The following is an 18856-nucleotide window of genomic DNA, read 5'->3' as shown; positions in this document are numbered from 1 at the left end:
AGCATTAACAATTGACAAATGTTGCACAATGGAATTGAATGTATCTTATTAAATTGTTTGGCTGTTATTGGTCTTCATGGAGTCTGCCGGTTGTCTTGTGCGAATCAACCAACAGTTTTTATTCTGAGATCAATAGACGTATACAATATTTATCTTCCCTCTCCCTTTCTGTTAGTAGCTTCAGGTAAATTCAGGGTATTGTAGCCTGCCGGCCTGTTTTACATGAGCAGGAAACTGCTTTTCATAAAAAAATCGATGTCCTCGCTCACGTAAGGCCTGCATTTTCTATTACCGAGCGTCACGGCTTACTAGGAAAGTTCATCAGAAATGCTTTGAGCAGTCTTTGTCACCACATAAAGCAATTCTTTAAAATATTTGAGTCATTAAAATAACCTCACCTCATTACACTTAATGTGGCCCTTTCTATATTCATAAACATTTATGCCAGATTATAAGCTCAATGCTAAAGAAATACATGGTTTAAACAAATTAACGTGTTTATGAATATACATACTACAAAATGCTATTTTGCACATTTGTTTCTCAAATAAACTTAGGGTCTTAAGCACGTATTTTATTTATATTTAAAAAAAATATGAAGCTCAGTATTACAGAGATAAAAAGAGGAGATATTTTCTAATATTTAAAAAAAAAGATTTTGGAATTCATTGAAAAGGCTTTCAGTAAATACCTTATAAGTAAGAGTGGTATGATTTTGAAAGCCCTGCTATCTTTTGTAAACAATAGCAAAAGTCTAACGTCAAGCATTATAATTTAAAGTCATAAAGATTTTTTCAGTTGCATCTATAGGCGTGTGCAAGACACAGTAAATCAGAACACATAACATTTGAGATCTGTGAGCGGTAGACTCCCGGAGCGAGGTGGAGTCCGTGTGCATTCAGAGATCCACAAATAGGCTCATTGGCCTGCAGTCTCCAAGGTCATCAGACATGTGACCCAAACACGAACCTCCAGCAGCCACAAAAAGGCCCAAACAGGGCTCGTCGAGGCCGACTCAATGTGTTCATTTACAAAAGAAAAAGCACACGGCCCAGTTGACAAATGACATGTTTGCAAAAATGATGCAAAAAATACTTTCTGAAAGTTTTGAGGGGGGAAAGTGTAGTGTAATAAATTACGAGTGTGTCTGGCAAGCCCTGTCTAGCCCTGCAGTGGAAACCAGATATTCAAACAAACTGGGCTCCGGCGTGGACGTGAAATCACAGATTAATAACTTGATAAAACTGCTCACCTGCTCTTTTACATATAGCATTACCTGCTGCTGAGCGTTCCGAGGGTGGTTGCTTTAGTTATGTTTCCAAACCTCCTGTGTTACAGTGTAAACAGTCGCCCCCATGTGACAGTGTCAACATTCTCCCCGATGCAGGGGCTGATTTGACTTGGAAAGCACTCTTCCCCGCATCCAGTGGTCACGGACCGTTGCTCAGGGATCGTAGTGTTTCTTTGACCGTATGTGAACCACATCACAGGGACGTGACGATCATGCACTCGCTGTACCAGCCAGCCCTCACGGCCACCCCTTTACCATACATCAGGTACGGTAAATGAGGGTTGACTCTCGAGTGGCATGAAAAAGTCGTTACATGCTTCTTCTTTTTTTCCCCTCCCTTTACTTAAGCCTACACGCAACAACTCTTCCTTTCAACTAAGCTTCACGAACTGAGCACAGCCTTGTTAGTCTCCTCTGACGCATGCACCAAAATTAAAATGTGGTCGTCTAATTGACCAGTATTTAAAAAAATAGGAACAGTGTGTTTTCTAGACAGGAGGAATAGCTTCTCGAAAGTCTAATAATCCATGCTCTTGCAGTCTAACGTTGGTCTGTGGAGGCGAGGGCCTACGAGGCGTAGTTTTAAAAATAGGGGCAGACACGTGTTTATAATTAATGATGTCGAGTCTGACTTCAGTGTCATATGGTTATCTTTACTTCTCCACATGCAATCAGAAACAAGACAGCCATGCAGAGTAACACAGAGCAGAGTGCTGGGTGAATACAGAGCCTCGTGCGTGTGCCTGCTCAATGAACATTTCCAAAAGAAGCTGACAACAGCCAGAATGTTTTCTTAATGCCTTAAAACAGCAACGTCGAGCACACAGGTGAGCAAAAATAATAAAAAAAATTACTGGGCTCGGGAAAATCACAACATGTCTGGTTCTGTGTCTTTGGTATGTACGCACGGGACTCCCGTGTCCAATCACACGGACACGAATCACTGCTTCTTACATGTAGTGTAAATCCTGGACACTTGAATCTATATTAATCATTAGCCACATTGGGAAAGACAGGCACGGCCATGTCCTAATTGCAGGCTTGTCTAAGTGGAGCCACTGAATTGAGATGTTGCCGGTGCCGATGAGGAGCGTACATGGACGGGGGTGTAAGGAAAATGAAGACAAGGGGGACTTTGCTCCAGAAGATTTATGATGAGCGCGGTGTGTGCATTCAGGTGAAGGGTGGGTCCGTTGCTTAGCTACCAGCAATACACGCGGCACATGTTGCAAGCTGTCAAGGCTGAAACAAACATACACATTCAGCACTCTATTACAGAAAGGACAGGTTAGGCGCTTACAGTTCCATCAGTCTGCAAGCCGCAGTTGTTAGTCTATCACCACAGGCCCCTGGGCAAGAAACTAGGAGCCGTTCCATTTTGGCTGAGAGAAACTGCCTCATTAATGATGACTGTCAAATGCCAACGTGGCTCAATATAAGCTACTGCCAGATGAGGTCGAGATGAGTCTCTCATAGGGCAGCCATTACCCCGAAGGCTGTGCAACAGGTGTGTGTGTGTGTGTTTGCATATTTGCATAAGAGATAGAATGGCAGAGGGAGAATGTGTGCGGTAAACTCCCCCACCACCATTCCTGCAGCCACATTTGCATTTCTTGAGCTTGTTGTTTTAGCTTGCACTAAAACTACGCGCAGGCACCTAATACAACTCCTACAGCTGACAGGTTCTCAAGAAACTAAGTGCTCTGATGGCGGGGGGGGGGGGGGGGGGGGGGAGGAGGAGGGTGAAGAAGTGGTAAAGTGAAGGAAGGTGATACGCTTGTATCAACGCCAACCTGAAAACGCTCCCAGTGAGACACAAACACGCAACAACACACAAACCTACGGGACACACAAGTGCTCGACCCAACGCACAAACAGTGAGGAACCCAGTGAGGAGTTTAATACTCTTCTTCTTTTATTCGTTACCGATACATACAAGTACATTTTCACAAAAGCTACATTGAGATAAAAGTCTAATTAAAAATGTCTTACCAATCAAAGATTTCATATTACAGGTTAGGTTCATAAAAACACCAGTCATGCAGAAGGATCTTCATTAAAAACCTTCTGCAACAGGCCATTACAATATCAGTGAGAAGAAATGATTTGACACAGTAATTATCAGGCAGTATTGCGGCTATTTGGTTTGTTTAATATACAGAGTAAGGCTGAGTATTATAGATGTGATCACAGTATAATTAAGATGTATATGAACACACACACACTATGTTTGTGTGCGTATAGACAGTCCTCTGCTGCTGCGTGCACTGTAGCTGACTTTAAAAGCAGTTTATATTACTATTATGTTATAATAATAGTAATATATCTTAATATTATTAAGATACGAGTGACGTTTGATAGATAGTCATGATCCACTGAGTCCAGCAGAGCTCAGAGTGAGACTCATCTAAACTCAGCATGTGTTAGTTTCATCATATTTGTCATGTACTCTGCAGCTATATAATCATCATCTATACTTCAGTTTTTTGGTATTTTGTAACCATGCCTTCAGTCCGTTCTTGGTGTTTTATTTAATTTGAAACTGAACATTATAACCCCTGAAAACTCGGCTTCAAAAATTTAGCACGATAACATTAAGTATTCATGACTAAATAAGCTACTTCGTAAAAGCGTTCTTAGTTATTATTCTGTTCGAGTTTAAGTCTCAAAGACATCATTTGCTTCTTCGGGGCTGTTTCCTTGCTCAGATTTGACTGACAGTACTAGCAACATACTGAGCACTGAGCATACTGAGCATTCATCTTTCATGTAAAATAACCCAAAATGTTCTAAATTCAAGTAGGACCCAATTAGTAGGAAGCTGGTTGAGACAATAGGTTTTCAGGGCCTTTGATCCACGGTTAAAAACCTGTTTTCTAGTAAAAAAGTACTGGTCAATTTTCAAATAATGCAGCCGTTTCTAATTCCTGAGAAAGTTACTTCGATGAAGATGTAGTTTTTCCTTAGAAAGCAGCATTGGACACATGGCAATGCTGATGTGTTATTTTGCAGAGCAGTATTGTGTATTCAAGGTAAAAACAAACAACGCATTTGGTCTGACTTCACTGGAATCAGTTGACGATATTGGCGACGAGCCACAATCCACAAGGCACTCTTTTGGTTTTTTCTTTCCGTGCTTTTTTTGTTTGGTTACCAGTTCTTCTGTAGCCACCCGGACACATATTCATAGACCAGCAGCATCACTGCTCCACCTGAAACCGAACAGAAGACAGTGCCAGAGTGAATCAATCCGTGTTTCCCTGCCAGTCAATGAGCAGCATGAGTCAATAGGAAGTGAGCTTTAGCGTCATGTGTGGGCTTTCTGGGAATTTCTGATTATAAGGACGATTTAAATACCAACATAAATAACTTTTTATTGTTACCTGGTCCAAGCCTCATTATCTTGGGCACCAACCCCTTGTATAGTGCAAAGTACCTACAGAAAAAAATAGGATGTTAATTATGTGCAAATACAAAATACCATAGCTATGTATACCTTCAGTGTGTGTACTTGCATGTGTGTATAGGCTGGAGTGCGGCAGTGAGTTCTTGCCTTGTCTGTCCGTCTCTCACCCTGTCGTCAGGTACACAGTTGAGGTCTAACAACCAGCGGGGGGGAGTACCTTTCCCTTAATGCATTCAAGGTGATCAGTGGCTGCCTGCCTCCACCTCGTGCTCCCTGTCCCGCTCCCTGCCCCCGCCACTGATGGCGTTAATAAGGCTCGACCCACTTCCTCCCTGGCCCTCTGTCTGATTAGATTGACCCGTGGAGCGCCGCGCGGCTCGTTAGGGTCTGCTTAACGACGTCTCCCATAGGGACCACTAATTAGCTGGGACTGTGTTGTGTTAGAGCAGGGGACTGGATGTGGCGGAGGGGGCACCCTCCATGCACCCCTGCGACGACAACGTTTCAGTGCCGTTCCTGCAGCAGCCCCCGAGGCTCCTTCGCCCACTAACTACAAACATCTCGCTGGCCCTTGTCTAGTGGAGCTGCATGGGGGAAAGTGGAAAGCCGAGGGCAATAGCTAAAGTAACATACACCTTTTCCTTGAAGCCTCCATTTAGAGCAGCCATTCTCCGAGGCTTGAAAATATGTTAACATTTACTGTACGTCTGACAGAATGCAGAAATGTATGTTCACACACGTGGGGAACACAGCCCGGCACGTAACGTCACTATTTAGCTTCCATTTATCGGATCACAGCTTTGCATCAAGCTATTCATGCACTTCTCCTGTAGTTAGTGCAGGAAACTCACTCTGCACAATGAAACGCTGCTAACTTGTAGCTGCAGCTGGTACATTTGTCTTTTCTGACAGCTAGTTTGGCAGGCAACCAGCTATCAATTGCTAACAAAGCAGACAAAGTGCCTCATTAATTCTTGGACACATCAGTGCCAATGTTTCACTTTTTTCTTTTTACTTATGATCCCCTACCTATTCCCCCCCCCCCCCCCTTGTTCTTACCCCTCCTCCCGGTACACCAGTGCCATGGACTGGAAGCAGGTGCGGTACTTGATCTCTCCGGGCACAGGCTGGGGGCCCTGGATGCGGCTCTTGGCTACGTCGAAGGGAATGTTCACGCAGGAGGAGATGGTTCCTGACACCAGGCCAATAGCAAACTTCCTCATGAACTCCAGGGTAGGGTCCTGGTAAGGAAGCGGAGACACCGGATCAAAACAAAGTATGTATGTTCAACGAGCACCATTTTACCAGGTGTTAAATATCATTGCCCAAAATACAAGAAGTGAATACAAATTCAGCAATAAAGAGAAAGTAGTGTAATGGAGTCGCTGTGCATGTACTGTATATGTGAGTTAAAGTGGGGGAGAGCATGTCTTGTGCATATGACTGCAAATCTGGCATGAAAGCCCTGATCATTTTATGGTAGCGGGGGGGCAGATTAGTGCTTCCTGACTGTGGTGCAGCATTCTGATTGGCTGAACAGAAGCACATGTTATTTGGGGAGCCAAGATAGAGGATTTATAAACAGGGTGCATGCAGGCAGACTGGGGAGGCATATGGGGACAATTTGGGTAATTGGGCTGTGACTCGGTACAGGGGTATTACTGTACCAAAGAAGCCCAGACTCAGAGAGCTCTGACAGCTAATTGGCCGGGATATTTTTACAAATGACAGCAGCCTCTCTGGTCCAGGCCTTTCTCAAGCGGCTGGACACCCTGAGAGTCGAGGTAAATCAACAGCTAATCCCACTTCTTCTTCTTTTTTTTTCAAGTGGGATGTGGGAAAGGGGGTAACATACCCTCAGCCTAAGTACACCCATCAACCCACTTCCTAACAGCCTTAAGCAAACATCTCCTCACACATTCACTTGTGAATGATGGCAGTGTGATATCTGCCTCCTCTGTACCATTAAAATGAAGATATGAGAGAAGCCTGAACTCGGCCAGCTTAATTTGACTATGGACATGTTTGAGTTGCAAGCTCATTGCTCATGTTGCTGACAAATGGGCTTTGGAGATACGCCTCTATCAGCCTCTAAGCTATGGCAGGCCACAATATTTATCCTTTCCTCCCTCAACAATAGTTGTTGTTAGCCTCTCACAAACAGGATCATTCCATCAACGTACATACCGACGGGTAATTCCCAAAAGCGACGGCCACAATCTAAGAAGAGAGCTATTTGGGTCATCCAGCCACATAATTATCATTCACAGAGGATGACCACTTGCTTCTCTGTATATGCGTCACTGGAAACATGTTGGAAATATAGCAGGGCTTTGGCTCCCACTGTAACTGTCTCTTGAAAATGGTACCGTTGCCTGCTTCCAATTAGTTCATTGGACTTAATCTAATGCTCCGGTTTGTACATATGGAACTGCCGTATGGTAACGTTTCCATTAAACAAAATTAACTTTTGTTTGGGCCATCAGGCCCTGCCGGATGTGTAATCTGAAACTTTGAGGATGTTATGACGAGCAAACAGACGAGGTATTAGCGGGGCTGATCTTACAAGCTCCTCTCTGATTTTTGCTTCCTCCTTGCTGTGGCGGTCAGGCTAACTAATCACACTATCAAACACTTGCAATCCCCCAATGGCGAGGTGGCTGGGACACGTGCGTATCATATAGCCTGAAGTTAGCAAAAATGATATTTAGTCAAGGTTACAAACACCAACGCAAAGCTGAAGTGTCTGTCACTTGGCTTGGGTTGCATTTTCCCCAAAAACCAAAACAGCACTGGAGGTCAGAGTGCGATCGTACCGGGCTGGACGGAATAGCATCCTTGACGTTGAAGTAGAAGCCAAAGTAGATCATGTTGAAAACTCCATGGCGTCCCAGTGTCGATGTTAGTCCTTTATTCAGGCCCCTCAGTCCAAATCCGTCTGAATTAATTATGCGCCTTGCTTGAGCGAATGAAGAGAGTTGCTGTATTGGAGAGAGGGGAAACAAAAGAAGGAACGTGTCACATGCTGGCGAAAACCCACTGGACATCTAGAGAAACACATTACGGTATTTTATATCTATCAACCTTTGTAAAGGAGTCTCTGTTGGCCTGGAGACTGACTTTCACCACTTCGAACGGATTGACGACAACAGCCTCAGTCAAGCCTGCGCCAAGCCCCGCTACAGACAGCGCCTGGAGGGGAGATGGACATGATTTAGGGTTGAGAATGTGCAAATAATATCCGACAATTTTCCTCACTGTCTACATGAGTTTGTCTACTCTGCGCTGTCTCTACCCAATGTGTCCGAGCTACAAGAGCTTAATGGCGAGTCGCAGTTGCGTTCAGAAACTTGTTCCCCGAGTTGTTTTTGTCTCGTCTAAAACGGACATTTGTTTCTGTCAGGCTTGTCAATGGTGTCATGAGACAAATGTCTGAAGACACCTGTGTTCGTTATCATTTGACAAAATGTTAGATGACAGACAAGAGGGAGAAGAAGGTCAAGGAAAGGAGAGAAAAAAGGAATGTGAGCAAAGTAGTAAGTGGTTTAAGATTTATCTTTAAAAAGAAGAATAATCACTTATTTTCTAATAACCAAAGCACTTTATTTAGTGCCACCAGAAGAGTCCACTACCTATTCATTAATGAATAACGCTGACATGTAATTAAGAGTGGATGTTGCAACAGTACATGTATTTGCATGGGGAAGCATACGCTTGCATGTGCGCGTGGTCAGAGAAGCGTAATGGGAACATGTCAAGAACGTGTCTATAGCTCATTACTCTTCCTGCCTCTTTATCCTGCTGTCAGGGCCCCGGGACCCATCCTCTCAGACATGCCTCGCAATGTTTACACAGCCAGCCAGCCACATTTTAATTCCTTATTTGTATTATTACTGTGTGTGTCCTCATTAATCAGAGTGAAGGCATTCAGCTGTGCCGCGCTGAATAGGAGAAAGAGAGAGAGAGAGCCATTCAGAACCAATCCTTAATTCACTCGCACTAATGATCTTATGTGATTACAGTACTTGATACGCGAGGGCCTCTGGGGGGAAATGGGGTTTGGAGGCACTTGAGGAAGAGGAGGATGAAGAGATAGAGAAGGAGGTGGATAGCATGATGGATGGAACAGGTAAAGATTTCTCCACCAATGGCTGTGAAAACAAGACGAGGATACTCGCCGTGTCGGGGCGGCCTCCACGTTGAGTTACAGGTAAGCCATCCATCACGCCTGACACTTGGCTGCCACCTGAATACGTGGTGTGTGTGTGTGTGTGTGTGTGTGTGTGTGTGTGTGTGGTGACCGCACCCCAGCAACGCAGATCTGTCGAGCTCAAAACTCTGACTCAGTATAACAGAAACCAGATTGGTAGAGAAGGATGAAACTAGATTCATGGCCTGAGGCGTAACCATTTTCCAGAATTAACAACTGCCAAGCAAACATACATAAGCGACTGTTTATTAGGACTGTGTTATAATTGCCATTATTTAAGCTTCACTCCAATACTGACTTTGAGGTTTCAGTTACGAATTTCAGCTGAAAAAGACGTCTTAGTATTCACGCCCTTTTACCTCGAGTACTACTCATTCTTTTACATTTAATTACATTTACATTTAATCAGGAAGTTACATTGAGATCGAGATCTCATTCACAAGTGAGACCTGATTAAAATAGAAAAAAAATAGAATGAAAATAAATAAATAATGATAATGGAAAATAAAAAATATTTAAATATACATACAAGAGCATGACAAATTATAAATAAATGCTTTCTGAAATATCCTTGGCGTATGTATGAAAAGGAAACAAAAATATGCAAAACCTTGGTATTGTTGTTGGCCTCGCTCAGAGGCCATCCTTACCGTAGTAACTATACTTTAGGAGCGATGGAAGTCCGACGGCAGCTGGCAGCATCACGGTTTTGCACTCTGCGGCTCACGTTACACAAGTTTGTTTCACAAGCGTGTCGGAGAACTACGGTGGACTTTAAGTAACATAAAATGCAAAAGGCGCTCGCTAGAGTTGGTTGTCCGTTCAGGGCTACTTTCGAAACATTTTTTAAATTCCATTTTTGCGAATAGATCCCCAAAAAGCTACACAATGTCTCTTTAATTTAGAATTAAGTCGATTATAGGGTTACAAAAGTACATTCAGCATCAATCCAGATGCCCAAGTATCTAATGAGGAACTTGCTCAATCAGTGTACCATTTAAAGTGCAGATCTGAAGACTAATGTCAATTTCCTTTGTTTTATCTTCACTCAAAACAAGTTTAAGGTTGAGAAGTGCATATGGTAGAGTATTAAATGAAAGGTGCAGATTATTAAACTGTATGAAACAGTACAATCTGCAAAAAATGTAAATTACAAGTATTGATTGACATGCCAACGTTATTAATATCATAGATATGCGCATTTTAGAATTGGACGGCATTCCTCCACTAGTAAAAATCATATTTGGTATTAGCTTGTAATGTTTGAGGAGGATTACATTTGCCCATGCTAATTACGATACATCTTTCTCACACTTAAAGCTCACACATAAAATCAAAAGAACACAATGCGTCATAAAAAACAGGGCACCCGACAAGCTGCCAATTACTCTGACTTTACACAAACTATTCCTCTGGCTGCTCTGTTGAGGTTCAGGCAGGAACATGTGGTCATTAGTTCCGCCCTGATCAGCTGATTTTAAACGAGACACTTCATAAATTCCTAAATCTAAGTGAAACTAAAACTTTCAGGTTCTGTTTAGGAAGTAAGAAAAAAAAAACCCGGATCCTTTTGTTCATTTATACCTGATATTTGAATGCTTTAGTTAGCCATCAAGGACGTTTTCATACGTGCTTCAAACCTAACACAAGTGTTATTTCAGGCTCTCTTCACTTAATCCCTACTTGAGAGGTTCACTTTCTAACCTGTCCAATGTGAGATGATCTTCTGTTTAGTGAGTAAAGGCAATTTTACATTACTACAATAATAAACTCGAACAAAAGCATCCAACAAAACAAAGGGAATGTCTTTTTTAAAAATAGCAACAGCAGAAACAGCATGTTAGGGTTCTGCTCAGCAGGTAAAGACATGAATGTAAAAAGTTAACTAAATTCTCCAGGTGTACTCATGCATTACCTGTACTTTTACATGACACGGTACTGAAAACAGTACGTTCACTCACTACTCTGCATTGACAGGAAAATTAACATTAAATTATTCTTGGCATTTATCTTTATTTCACCAGCATTTGGCAGGTGAGTGGGAATGTTGGATTTTTGACACTGGGTGTAACGCTCTTTCTGATCCTGTTGATTTTTCAGGTGAGAGTGTATTCAGGTGTCTCCGTGTGTAAAGACTCACCAAACCAGGAGACAAAGGGGTCAAAGTCAGCAACTTCTTGTATTGCTCAAAAGTGAAGAACTGCAAAGGGAGGATCAGGATAGACAAACCGTCAGGAAGTCACACTACATTCTTAAACTGACATCTGAGCACACATACACACCCACGTATACACACGCGATTAAAAGCAGCGACTTTAATAACACTCGGGAGGAAAGGGGAACTCGTGTGAGCATTGTATCGACTAAACTGGCGCAGGAACATGAAGCAGTATACTGTGAATCTTAGAGCACAGTCTCTGTGGAAAGAGAAAGGTCTAATGAACATTCTGAAAAGGAGACACCACTGATCTGTTTATCCGAGCAAAGGGCAAAACGGCAGCAGAGGCGTTTGAATCGCTTTAATTTGCTTAAATTCTTCGCTCCAGACATTGCTCACCATCTTTGTTCGGTGTGTGAGCGATTACCCCATCTTCTCAGTGTGAGCGTTTATTTTTTAAAGTTCACACATCCTCGTCTCCAGTATCTCATTACAGAGCAGCTCCATGCCAGGCATTAAGCCCTCTTTGTGTCACCCCAATTATACGTTGTAAGCCTTCCTTAAGCACATATGAAAAGATGGAGGCTCAGGGGAAGGCTTGATATAAATGGTTGTAAGTCAATATTTAGTAGGCCAATAGTACAAAAGGGAGTGGCTGAGGCACATATGGCAGAGGACTTCATGTGTCACCTGAGAACAACTGCGGTTGGAGTGTTTTCAGACAGCAGTTTACGGTTAAACAGGAGCCGGAGCATTGCATCATAGCGCAAGAAGCTCTGCGGGTTTCTATGAATCAACACGAGCATCCTTTTCCCACCTTGACTGCTCTCTTTGGGGTCTCCGCCACAATCGGAGGAAGGATCCCTTTGTAGAAGCCCAAGAGTCTGTAGAGAGAGAAAATAAACACATTACTGTTATGTTATGATGACGGTTGCTGTTGTATAACCTTTATGACTTGTCAAGTTCCACCAGGATGTAGTCAAGAGCTGAAACAATTAATCGCCGAGTTGATCGACAGAAATTTAATCAGCGAATACTTTGATAATTGATTCATCACCCAAGTCGTTTTTTAAAGCAACATTGCAAAACTTGACCAAGTTCTAGCTTCTCAGTGAAGATTTACTGCTTTTCTTTGTCAAATGTGATAGTAAACCTAATATTTAGAAGCTTTGGACTGTTAGTTGGACAATACAAGCCATTTGAAGATAATCAATCAAGAGAATGAACAGATAATTGATAATGAAAATTGTTGTGTGTTGTTGTAAAGTAGTGATATCATTTAGAAAGTAGGCCTTTTGCAAACATTCCAGTTGTTTTGCATGCGTTATCCCATTTACTACAAATGTGCAGTTTACTTCACATTGGGGCTAACGATGCGTTTGCTATGTTTCAGATCTCTGGCCGTATTCGTTTTGTCATTCAAGGCAGCCGTTGGTTTCCATTCATATCTGTAGGATGTTAAAATCAATTAGAACATTTGAAATCCACCATTTCAGTAGATTTGTTCGTCACTTTTGTCCAAAGCGACGCACATATAAAGAGTGAATATCAAGTCACCATCCATTTTTGTGATGTTTACATCATCGCCGAGTCTTTCAAGTTAATTCACACCTAATTACCACGCAATGTTATCATCTGCTACAATAGTGCATTAAATGGTCACTTCAGCCAAATGACAAAACCGTATATCTTTGCAGAGACGCTCTGTTGTCTATTTATTAAGGGATCCTTGATGAATGGAGTCTAACACAACAGCTCTGTGAAAAATCCCGCCTTCTTGTAGTCTATGATGCTCAAATCTCTGACAATGCTGAATACAGACAGCAGGACTAATACCGAGCTCAGAAAATGGCAACAGAAAGTATATTGCTGCCATTTGGCAACATAACTACCCAAGATATATTTTCAAACCACAAACTCTGGCTACAAGTTCCCCAGGAATCTGCGGAGGAAATGATTTAAGAGTTTCTTTCAGCCTTTGATATACTGGATGTTTCAAAAGACGGTAGCTGTATAATTTGACTCAATTGGGTAGTTTGCCTTTACTCAAGCATACGTCCAGCCGTGATTTAAAGCGTACTTGGAGGCAGGAAAAAAAATAAAATGATACAGTGAGTTATGTATATGGAGATGTATGCCTACATTTTACACAGACCGTATTTGGTAAGCAGTCCATTTCATGGAGTATATTTACAGTACAGTAAATGGTCAGACTGGTTAGATTGTTACACACTTGTTAAAACAGACAGAAATGCAATTGGATGTCTCTGAAATGTACACAAATGAATTTCTCTAGAGTTAAACTATACAATACATCAAAAAAAAAAGATGTTTCACTCTAAAACTGCAGTATTTAAACCTACATTTTCTATTTTTTCAAATATCAAGTATTTTCATTCTTGTGGGTAAATCATGTGAATATAATGAGAGGAGGTTATGATTTCCCCTTTCTAAAAAGCTCTTGGTTGATATTGATGAACACAACACTGGAGGTTTCCAGTGTTACCAGTCTTTCACGTTTACGTGTAAGAAGATAGTATGTTTTCTGTTTTGCAAAGAGAGCACAAAGCATGTTTCGTATACATTCAGAAGTGCATACATGTGCTTTTCCCCCCACTCCTGAATTGAGTGAAAACATAGGTGCAACAGTTCACCTGCTTTAGTTCACACTGACGGGGCCAGGCAGATGCTGTTCGACAAGATGTCAATCAAATAAAACGATACAAAACCTTCTTTCTCAAACCCCACCTATCCATGATATTTGGCAACAATAACTTGGCTAAGGCCCTAGTTCTTAAACGCAGCACACCTGCAGCATCCGATACTACTGAGTCAATAGCTGTTGGTTAACAAACTGTCGCTGGCAACAGCAAACTACTTTTCACAATCCTAGATGTTGTTTTAAGGAGTTAGCCGTAAAACCGGTATAAATATGTAAACAAGACCAATCACAACATCGTCTCCGTACATTTTGGAACTGATACAAACGTTCCGTATCGGACCATTGCTGCGATGACTATATGTAAAGGGAAACATAAGACGTTCCATGGACGTGATCAGATCATTAGGATGATTTTGGACTCAGTATTGTGATGTGGGTTGAAATGAATGCTTTGTCTGTGGTGAGCTGGGCTACTCACTGTGAGTGGCATCGTGGTCTTTTTCTAAACATGATATTATTTGTGTGTACTTGGTTGACTCCAGATGTTGATTTTGTTCCCTTCCTCTGTCATTATCGATGAGCTTGATATAGTAAATTCCTGTTCCAATAAGTTTTAAAAACATCTTATTTTAAATATAGAGGCCCTTCTATTCAATTCTAGCCATATAGAAGGTATGACAGCTACCGGTTATTCTTATGAGCTGTGAGGTTCTTACCTATAAATGTGTTTGTATGTTTATATATATTATATGTATAGATGAGCTTTTCTTAATATGCATTTGTTAGGTCTTTTTATGAGAAGTGTTGAAAAGAACAAAAATACAGAATATCACCAGCCTCATCCTTTAAGTCATCAAACGCAGAATGGCAAACAATGCACAACTTTCCACTTAGCTGCTTGCCGGTTACAGGAAGAGAGAGAGAGAGAGAGAGAGAGCGAGAGAGAGAGAGAGAGAGATCATATTGATACTGAACACAGCTCTGTGGACAAAGAGGACAACGTGGCATGACCGACTGTATCTTGTGAACAGGCGGCACCAGCTCTGTTTTGGCAACATTCTCTATAAGTCAACATACTGTAGATGATTTTGGTTGATTGGGTCCACGTGTAAATATTTTTACTGCTGGCACACCTTGGAACCGAATATTCCCAAGAAGAATACACACAGCAGCGACGCCGCCTTCCAAAAACAGCAGTGAACCGCAACCAATTATCAAAATAATGATAGTGACAGAGCCAACACCTGAAGTTGCACACTTGGTACTGGTTCTGGTAAATCATGCAACGTTGGAGTGAGGGATTAAGGATAAAGAAGAGGATCAGAAGAGGATCAGAAGAGGATCAGAAGAGGATCAGAGAATTAATCCTTTGTATTGTTTGTGTAAACACGTTATTTCAGTCAGACGGAAGACCCTTTCCTCTGCTCTCTTTGTCCATGCAAATGGTGGCCACAGATTTCCCGGGTGTGGTCAGGTTGGGGAGCCACCAGGTGATAAAGGAGGAGTGAAATTTGTTACAGAACAAATATGGCCTCTAGTGAGTGGCCATCATTTGAATCCTCATTTGATTTCCAATGTAAAGTACACACAAAGTCCCTTTTTGGCTTTCCTAAACAAATGGCCTCCTGACACAGAACGAGGGAAGAGGGAGGGGGGGGGGGATATTTGTGTGTGTGTGTGTGTGTGTATGATTTGTCTTTCATTTTCATAAACCTTTCCTTTTTTAACAGCCTCCATCAGTTTGGAGAGGAGCGTAGTACATCCCGGACCGATTAAATAAACTGACCAATAACATCCGTCAGATAAAAGTTCTGACTTCTTAACAGCTGAAATGTGTAAATGCATAAAGGAAACAGATCGTTTCCATCAGCAGACTTATTCATTTTCACACCACCGCCGTGGGGAAATATGAGCCGCTCCAGGAAACATTTTAACACGTAAACAACCGGCATGCTTCATCTGCAAATATTTTCCTTGACATTGTCACTAACAACAATACAGCAGAATTAGCAGTGATGAGGGTTCACAAGATAAAAGGCACAAAACTTAAAAATGAATACAAAAATAATTATGAATTCTCATCTGAAGTGAGCACAGAAAAGTTACAAATATATATACAGTATATATAAATAAATGTGCTATTTATGGACAGGGGGGTTGCATTTTTGGAAGATTTCTTTCCTGCTATGAAATGATGAACTTACATTTCTTGCTTTGGTGATCAAATGTTCCATCTACTATATTTTGTGAATTGGTGAATTTGACGCAATCCATCAGACTAAATTGTGAGTAATGACATTTTAAAATGCTTCCTTTTGCCTAAATGAGTTAAGTGTAACTTTGCACTAAAGTAAATCAATGGTTTAGAATTTCACTTGGACAAATAAGCTCTTGTTTTAAAATTTTTATAGTGAGAACATATTGTAAAAATAATAGTTTGGAATTTTGTAAAATACGCTAATTAGTTTTCTTGCACTCATGTCTGTACGCTAGATAAGACTGACACCTGGTTAGCTTAGCATAAAGACTGGAAACAGATGGAAACAGCTAGCATGGTTCTGTCCAGAGGTAACGAACTACCAGCACCTCTTAAACTCCCCAATTAACACGCTGTATCATTTTTAATCCATATAAGAAATGAGCTGAAAAATCGACTCCGTAGCTAAACATATATAATCTGATGGACACCTTTATCTGCACCTCTTTCTCGAAAGTCTATATTTTTTGCATGAGTGGTCCCAGCTGGAATCAACCGCCCTGCTCAACCCTGCACTGTCAGTTCCAGGCATCAGTCACTGATCTACTGTCCAACGCGCTCTGCTTTAATGCAAGGACCCTTTCAATATTCCCGTGGCCGTGCTTTGGGTCCCGACCCACTCTCTGGATACCACACTGGTAAAGAATGCTCGAGAATAGAGACTTTTTGTTTCCCTCCAGACGGAAACACTTAACACATGCTCATGGCTGCTGCACCCACATGCAACAGAAAAAGGAGCGCGGTCTGTAAGGCAATACACCAACCAAGAGCTGGTGAGCATAGTTCACACTGTCACACACTTATGAGCACAGCTACAGGATTTCATGCTTGCTTTTCCAGATAAAATAACAACGTAATTTATAATGACTTTTTAAATAATCTCCACTATAACGCTGATTTCTTAACTACAAGCGTTCAAAATGTATTCTGTATAAAAACTAAAGTCGATTGTGTTCAGGCTTCAAACCGTCTTTAAAAGATGGTGTCACACGTGCACATTTCCATGTCTTTCTTCAGTTAAATCACAGCGCTGGAGCAGAGCGCTCAGGTTTCCTCTCTCATCACCTCAGAGAGAGAGAGAGCGAGGCCTGGTGTTAGCCCCGTCCTGCCAGGAGCTGACGGGAAATGTTTATTTTTAATAATAATTCAAAACAGTGGGGCCTAGCGCTATTTGTATAAATTATAACTAAGTGGTTTGGCCTGGAGGTAATCCACAATGTGCTACTGGGGAGTCATTACAGCCTCAGCAAAAATATACTGTTAGTGATAATTGGTCGACAAGAAAGTGGATCTTCTGTCTGTAGGGACTGTCTGACACACACAACTTTGTCGAATCAGTCTACAGTGGAAATATCGGTCACAGTTGATGATGTCGATGCAGTGTAATTTGACAACCATTTTGTTGCGTCAGATAAATTTCATGCAATCCTAATCCCAGAAGACACACCCAAAAGGCATGCAGCCACAATGGCATTAACTTTCACGATGTGAGAGTGTGTGTGTGTGTGTGTGTGTGTGTGTGTGTATAGAGTGAAGAGGACCCAGCTACTGTAGCAGGATAGCTGTGTCTGTTGAACTGCAGCCAGGGTAAGATTTCCAACTGTCACTAGCCGGCCTCTCACCTTGCGCTCACTCACACCTCGCAGCAGATCAACTTTATATCCGCTGTAAAGCTGTCGACTCGCCGTAAACAGAGCGAGTGGCAAAGACTTTCCCCTGCACCTGCACTGTCTCACAGTGCTGTCACAGGGCAGGCAGAGGAGGAGGGAGCACAGCAGGACGACTGTCTTTAGTTAGCTGGGAAACCTGTAACACTTTCAGCTTTCCAGCCACTAGACCATCTTAATGCCAACATACTCGTTCGTGACATTTGAATAAATCAGCATGACTTCCTATTATATTTCCATTATTATAATATTATATTTCACTACAAATGTATTACAATATTTTCCTCTGCAGTTTATTTTTGAAGACATAGAGGCTGAATATACTCTCATATGGAAGCTACAACAACAGCACTTCTGGTTAAATCAGTCCATTTATATATGCTTATGAACATTTTTACATGATGAGCCTTTGTTGTGTTGGACACTGTCAGACAGTTACGGATTGGCTACTTGTGTATCTCAATTATTTTGTGTTTGCAAATGTAAATTGCCCCTTGACAGATAAAGTATGTTGATTTGCATTGAATTAATACATCAAATTAAAGCCACCTTATCACTAAACCACCTGAGTGAAGACGGAGAAATTGCTCCTTCCCTGCGTTCGTGAAAGCAGGAAGTCTGACTCCATTGGTGCTCTGAAGAAACTGTTTGACCAACTAGTGACCTTTTTGTAGTTGGAAAGGCCTGTTGAGGATAACCTACCCCTCATTGCGGAAGATGGTCCGGAAGCAATCACCGAGGCTCTTGTAGCTGTTGGGGTCACTGGTTCCCCTTTGGATCTGGAACCTGCAATGACAAAGATTTCATTAAAGCTTCCACACTCCCTTTCATCCCCCGTGTTTTCCCGCTCTGCTAAGATGAGAGGCTCCTACCACCGAGTCCTCCCAGCACAGGGGAGAACTCAAACATTTATTTAACCCAACCGATCCAATTAGCCACCCAACTCCCCAGGACCAGGCCTTTTGCAGCAAGCTTTTCAACTACTAACATGCTAGTAAGCCAATTGTAACAGCTCTTTAGTTACGTGTAAATTTTTAATATGATGGAGCCAGTCGAAGGACCTTTTCTTGTATAGCAAACATGCTGGTACCTCCCTAATAAATGCTGGTGAGCGGTGTGTAAATCTTTTACATGAGAGACCAGTTGGGGGTGAAAGAATGAATATAAACGGTGCCTGTTGGAGATGAAGAGTTTTAAGGTATTGA

General features: G+C 41.9%; 1 protein-coding gene across 1 annotated transcript in view; it reads right to left on the bottom strand.

The window, feature by feature from the left end:
* Positions 1-3184: 3184 nt before the first annotated feature.
* Positions 3185-18856, bottom strand: part of slc25a21 (solute carrier family 25 member 21) — a 79604-nt gene continuing 63932 nt past the window's right edge. Inside the window, exons 4-11 of the mRNA XM_076108458.1 lie at positions 18354-18437; positions 11883-11949; positions 11048-11107; positions 7782-7889; positions 7514-7678; positions 5757-5938; positions 4675-4727; positions 3185-4503 (exon numbers count right to left, since the gene is read on the bottom strand). Of these exons, the coding sequence (XP_075964573.1) occupies positions 4442-4503; positions 4675-4727; positions 5757-5938; positions 7514-7678; positions 7782-7889; positions 11048-11107; positions 11883-11949; positions 18354-18437 (781 nt within the window). The 3' untranslated portion in view covers positions 3185-4441. The remainder of the gene's footprint in view (positions 4504-4674; positions 4728-5756; positions 5939-7513; positions 7679-7781; positions 7890-11047; positions 11108-11882; positions 11950-18353; positions 18438-18856) is intronic.

This window comes from Anarhichas minor, unplaced genomic scaffold, assembly GCF_050575085.1.
Source record: "Anarhichas minor isolate MPS153535 unplaced genomic scaffold, ASM5057508v1 ptg000040l, whole genome shotgun sequence".
In the NCBI taxonomy this organism is placed as follows: domain Eukaryota; kingdom Metazoa; phylum Chordata; class Actinopteri; order Perciformes; family Anarhichadidae; genus Anarhichas; species Anarhichas minor.
This window is presented reverse-complemented; position numbering and strand designations above follow the sequence as displayed.